Raw genomic sequence first — 6,000 nt, 5'->3', positions numbered from 1 at the left:
TGGGCGTGGGCCGGTCCCTGCGGCCAGGGGGGACAGGGCTACGGCAGGCGCACTTGACCGTGGGCCCCAAGCGTCCGAGCCGCGCTGCTCCGGCGGCGGGCTTTATGTAAATCGGAGCTGAGCCGGGGCGTCCTAGGTAGGATGGACCAGCCCCCCGCGCCTCGGCCCTCACGTCCAATAAGAAGAGCCCCAGCTTGACACCTGCCTATATACAGGCGAGCGCGCCCCTGGCTCGCGGACCGAGCGCACATCCCGCACAAACCACGCCGCGGGCGAGCGAGACCTCGGCCCGCCTTCATGACTTCCAGTAAGATCGAGATGCCCGGCGAGGTGAAGGCCGACCCCGCCGCCCTCATGGCGTCCCTGCACCTCCTGCCGTCGCCCACGCCCAACCTCGAGATCAAGTACACCAAGGTAAGGCGCCGAGAGGGCCTGCCGTCCACGGAGACTTTCTAGAACCTTCCTTCCTCTCCATGGTCTGTTAGGGGGAGAGGGTGGCGTGACGGGGTCTGGGGCCCGGGTTTCCCGGGCCAGTGTGTCGTCCCCGCGCAGCAGAGGGACAACACCCCATCCTCGGCGTTGGGGTTTCTGAAGTCCTGCTGGGATATTGGGACGCGTCGGGGACTCGCCCCAGCCTGCCGCGCGGCGCTGAGGGTCGCCGTCAACGGCTCCTTCCCAAAACGCATTTGCCGCTGCCTTCTGGTCGGATTCTCAGCGTCCCGACTGCTGCGGGGAAGGCGTCGGCACCGCTTCCACTCCTCAAAGGGGTAAGAAGGGTTCCCTGCCAGGTCGGCTACGCAGCCTGGCCGTCTCTTCTTGGCCGTCCACCTTCAGGGGCCCGCAGGGCTGCTGGCCGCGCTCGGGTCCTCGGCAGTCCGCACGGTGCGCCGCGAGTGGCTTTCGCGTAGGATCGTCCGGCACGCAGCACTCTGGCCGCCTTTGCAGATTTCATGGAAACCTGGCTGCTGAGTACAGTAGATCCGATGTCAGCATTTCATTCGAATTCTGTAGGCAGTGACAGTTTTCCTGGAAAACTTGAGAAGTCTTTAAATTCGTGCAAATTAACGGGTTCGCTTTTGAACTGAAAAAAAAAAAATTTTTATAATGAACTCTGACATCTCGGGTTGACCAAGCAGGAATTTTTTGTTGCACCACAACATAAAAAGGAAATGAGTTCGCTACCTTAATGTAAATAGAATTTACTTCCCACAAATTCGACATGGAAAAAAATGCATTGATTACACACATGGTGGGGGGGTGCGGTTATGTTATGGCATTGGGGTGGGAGAGAGAGAGAAACAGATGCGATTTAAAATAATGTTTCTTGGAGTTCCTTTTACAGTTGTCCTGTTTGATTTTCTATTCCTTTTAGTTGATTTCTACTACAGACATCGCCCAATCAACTTAAACACATACTGCACACACACGGTTAAAGTTGTTTTCCATCATGCTTATTACGAGATAAACTAAATTTTGTCCAGAAGTAAATAGTTTGGTTTTGGCTTAAGGGTTGAAAGTGAAATTTATAAAAAATCCATCAGAATATTGAAATTTTACCTGCTAAGTTTTAGGATAAAAATCAGGGTGACTTGTGTTTTGAATGCCAACTTAGATGGATTTAATGTACCTGTTAGCTTTTTAGATGGTGTGACAAATTCTTGAAAGCCATTTTGAGGAGAGGTCGTTAATGGTTACAACCATTTAGGCATTGTTTGCATAACAATGGTGCCAATGTGTGGCAATTCTCCGGGTTTAGGAACAAGCAGGGAAAGCATGCAGCAAAAGAGTTTTGTTTTATGAGAGTCCCTAACCTCTTCAGGCTCTCTTTAAAGGTCTTAGGAGGCAAGAGCTATGCTGGAGAGAGGACTTCAGATTTGGGAGGGTTTGATTTTAGTCTTACTTTGGATTGGATTTTCCTCACAGCCCCTGAAAGGAGTTTTAGGTATCTAGGAATTTAATTTTGAAACTCTTCCAGTTCTCTTTTACTCTGACAACCCTCGCTCTCTTTTTTTCTCTTGTTCTCCCCCAGTAGGAAAGACAACTGATTTATAGCTAATTGAAGCCTTTAATGTGGAGTCTTTTAGCTCAGGGGAGACTTTTATCCAGTATCCACTTTCCCACTTATTACAAAGAAAAACAATCAAAAATGAAATAATGGATTGTAACTTGATTCTTTAATTTGTGGGGAGGAGGCACCTTATTTTAGGCTTGGCAAACAACCCTCATAAACACTGAGTATTACTAATCTAAAGGCAAGCTCTTTTCACAAAACCTTGTAAAATCAGGTATCTGCGAACATTCCCAGCAGCTTTCCTCCTCAGCTCTTTAGTGAGACTTCTGAATTTTCTGAGACAAGCGGCATGGGCAAGCAGCATCTTTAACATGAAGAGCAGAAGCTGCTTTTTTGGTAGCTGAGGGTAATGGGTAATGATTTTTTTTTACTTAAAAGGAAAGTAAGATTAATGGAGAGTTAAAAAATTCACTTATGATCATGAAATTATATTAGTGAGTTTAAGCAGAAGAGTGAAGAAGGTACAGTGCACAGTCCTTTAGAGCAGTGATACCACATTCATTAGGAATTTTAAAAAGGGTAATAGCTAAAACATTATTATGCTAGCATGATTGTTGAATAACATGTAGGAAAGAAATACAGTATTTGTGTCAGAAAATGTTACAAGACAAATATAGATGGATCCTTAATAATTTTTGTCTTGTTAAATAAAAACTCTTTAGTGAAGGATATATAATGACAGGACTTTAAAATATGACTTGAGGACCAGTATAAAGTCACTACTTTTATGTAAGTGGTGATACTTTGAGTATTTCAAGTAGCATGCATTCAGAAAACTTTGCACTTGTGATGTTGTATTTTTCTGTATTTTTTCACCATTTTCTTTCTTCTTCTAAAAGTATTTTACATTTTTTATAAAAGGGGAATAGGGGAGATCATAAGAAATAAAAGTTACTGCTATTGTCCGTCCATGGAAATGCTCCAAAATTAAAGTTCAATCCCAAAGAACGCTGAAAGGGCTGAACTCGTGGTTTTGTATTGACTCTCGGGCAATTACATTTAGTTTTTCAAATAAGCCTTCCTCTCTGAAGTTCCAACACCCATTTAGAACTGATCATCAATAGCAGTATCATTTTTTGGAATATATCTATTTTTATTTTCCTAATACAGCAAGCTAGACCCCAAGTTTTAAAAGTGATTCTTTTTTTAAGTAATATGTTTAAACAAAACAAAACAAAAAACTGCAGACTGCCTTAGTCAAGAAAGACTGATAACTCCACCAACATCAAGTAGCGAGGGGACCACTTTGGGGCCGGGAGAATGTGCACTCTCCTCCTTGTATCCTAAGGAGACTGCTTAACAGCTAGCATAGGAGTGTTATTGTTTTTAGCTGTGCTTTTATGAATTAAAGATTTTCTGAGTTGTTCCTATTTTATCAGTCTGGTTTTTAAATTTTTGTATATCTGAATATATTATAGGAGTACACATATTATAAAATCAAGGCTTGCTCTTTGCTGACTGCCCCTAACTACAGGGGAGATCTCTTCCAGATTCCCAGAAGATCTTTGAAAACTACCGACTTTATCCCACCCCTACCTTCTCTATTGTCTCTATCATCTTTTCTGACTCTACTAGTCCCTCCTCCCCCCACCCACTATACACACATGCATTGTGCTGTCTCTCTGTTGATCACTCTGTTGATCTCTCTGTTAGTTTATGCCCATAACTAACACTAACATAAAGGGTTTTGTTTTCCTCTAGCATTTGATACTGTGAGGAGCTAAGACATAGGGAAGAAGGGGGTTATGGAGAGCTGACCCACTAAACTAGAAGAGAAAAAAATAAAAGGCAATTAACTGAAAATTAGAGCTAATGTGCATTGGGTAACTACTATTTATTCTTTTATTTATTCATTTAACAACCTTTTATTGAACACCTACTGTTTTCTGGGATCAATTTCAGTTCAGTTCGAAGGATTTTTAAGTGGCATCTTCCTAACAACAGCGCTTTTCGTTAAGCTGGTTGGGCTTAGGAAGCATGGGCCTCCTAGGCGCTTAAGGTCTTTTTAGAAAGATGGAATGCCAAAATTTGGTTACCAGTATGGCAGTAATTCAGTTGATCAATGTAATAATAACAATAATGATAATACTTATAATGCCACTTACATTGTGTATGGGACCTAATGGCTTACCTAGCACTTTCATATGTATCTTATTTGATCCTTGCAAAACCTTTTGAAGGAGACAGAGTAGGAAGAAGTAAGAATAATTGATAAGGAAGACCTTGGCCTTGACTTATAAAAAATTGATAAGAGCTTTCCTCACCATACACTTTGCTTTTCCTAACAGTCACATACTTTTTTTTGAGAGAGAAAGAGTTTTAAATCTTTATTTTTGTATATTGTTTCTGTTGCAAACATGGAGAGAATATGAACTGGTCTACTTCTTTTAAGAAGGAGCTACGTTTTGTGACTTCTGATTCCCTGGCTTTAAATTACTATATTTGCTATTTCTATGAGTTAGTGGGGGGGGGTTTATAGATCTGAGGCAAGATTCTTGCCTATACCAGGGATTATTTCTTAAAAGATGGTACAGGTTTGGTTACTTCCAAAGCTCTAATCAAGATTGTCTGCTTGATCATTAGTTGTTAATCAAATTTCACGTTTAATGGGGACCTCAGGTTTTCAAAACTATACTTTTTCGTAATTGGACAGCTTTTTGATGTTTGTATCATCTCCATTTAACCCAGGAAAGCTAAACAACTTCATTGTAGGATTTGAATTAGATAACTTTTCGGGGGTCCTGCCTGATGCCTTCTACTATACAGGCAGGAATCATATGGAATCATCATTTGCTGAGGTGCTTTTGTCCTTTATTTCTATAAAATGAGGAATTATAGTTTCTCTATGTAAGGGTAGAAGATTCTCTGAGGTGCGTGTTCTGTGAGGTCTGATTTCCTTGCAGCCTGGCTTAAGAGAAGCCAGGCATGCACAAGTTCTCAGTTGCATTAGACGATGATTAGCTTGATGATCAAACCATGACCAAAACAAAAACATCTCAAATATCAACATAGTTCTGTCTCCAGTCTTTCTCAGTTGGATAATAAAATACAAATACTAATGTCTATTTTTATCTTTTTAGTTATCTTAGTGACAGCTTGTAGGGGTCAGCAAACTACAGACTGTCTCTTTGATTTTGTAAATAAAGCTTTATTGTAACACAGCCACACCAATTCACTTACATATTGTCTGTAGCTGTTACTACAGTGGCAGAGTCAGGTAGTTACAACAGGACTGTATGACCCACATTTCAGAAAAAGTTTATAAGCCCTTGACTTACTTAGAAAAAAGAAAGGCTCTGAATAAAAATAGGCCTTTGTTCAAATCTTGGTCAGATTTGTACTTATTAGCTGTGTGTGCAGGTAACATTTATTCACCACACAATGCCAGGTATGGTGCCAGATTCTGGAGATGCAATAGTAAGTAAGGTATGGACAGTGTCTCTTCTCAGGGAGTTTCTTCACTGAGTATCAGTTTCTACATCTGTCAAAATTAAAGGTAATAGTAGTACCTACCTTACATGATGGTTATTGTCAGGACTAGGCGAGCAGGTGTGTGAAAGTAAGTGGCATATAATGATAATCAGCTAAGGGCTAGATCCATTTCATTTTTAGGAAGTGATGAATACATCTTTTGTTTCAAATTAATGGATGCCCATTTTAAGAAAGATCAGAAATGTATGACCCATAAAGTTTTCTGAAACAGGCCATTGTTTACCATTTTAATTAAGTATAAGAGTTTAATATTCTGGGTAGCTGTGGAATCCTTATATGTTTACACTGGATTTTCATCAAATGGGATCCCTTGGAGGTTTCTCTACCAAGGACTTCTCTTTACTAAAAAGTTACTAAAACAATTTCCCAGCCAGTATTTTAATAATCAAATTAGATGTCTGACACTTGTGCCAAAATTGTGCATCCATTTGCCTCAG

The 6,000-nt window shown here is 41.1% G+C and overlaps 1 protein-coding gene across 2 annotated transcripts in view; it reads left to right on the top strand.

The window, feature by feature from the left end:
* The first annotated feature begins 206 nt into the window (after positions 1-206).
* The window catches only part of ALDH1A2 (aldehyde dehydrogenase 1 family member A2), a 95,669-nt gene continuing 89,875 nt past the window's right edge, over positions 207-6,000 (top strand). For both annotated transcript variants that reach the window (XM_082648648.1, XM_082648647.1), the window contains exon 1: positions 207-414. In XM_082648648.1, the coding sequence (XP_082504774.1) occupies positions 298-414 (117 nt within the window). In that variant the 5' untranslated portion in view covers positions 207-297. The remainder of the gene's footprint in view (positions 415-6,000) is intronic.

The sequence above is a fragment of the Grampus griseus genome, assembly GCF_964374135.1.
Source record: "Grampus griseus genome assembly, chromosome: 2".
Taxonomy (NCBI): Eukaryota; Metazoa; Chordata; class Mammalia; order Artiodactyla; family Delphinidae; genus Grampus; species Grampus griseus.
This window is presented reverse-complemented; position numbering and strand designations above follow the sequence as displayed.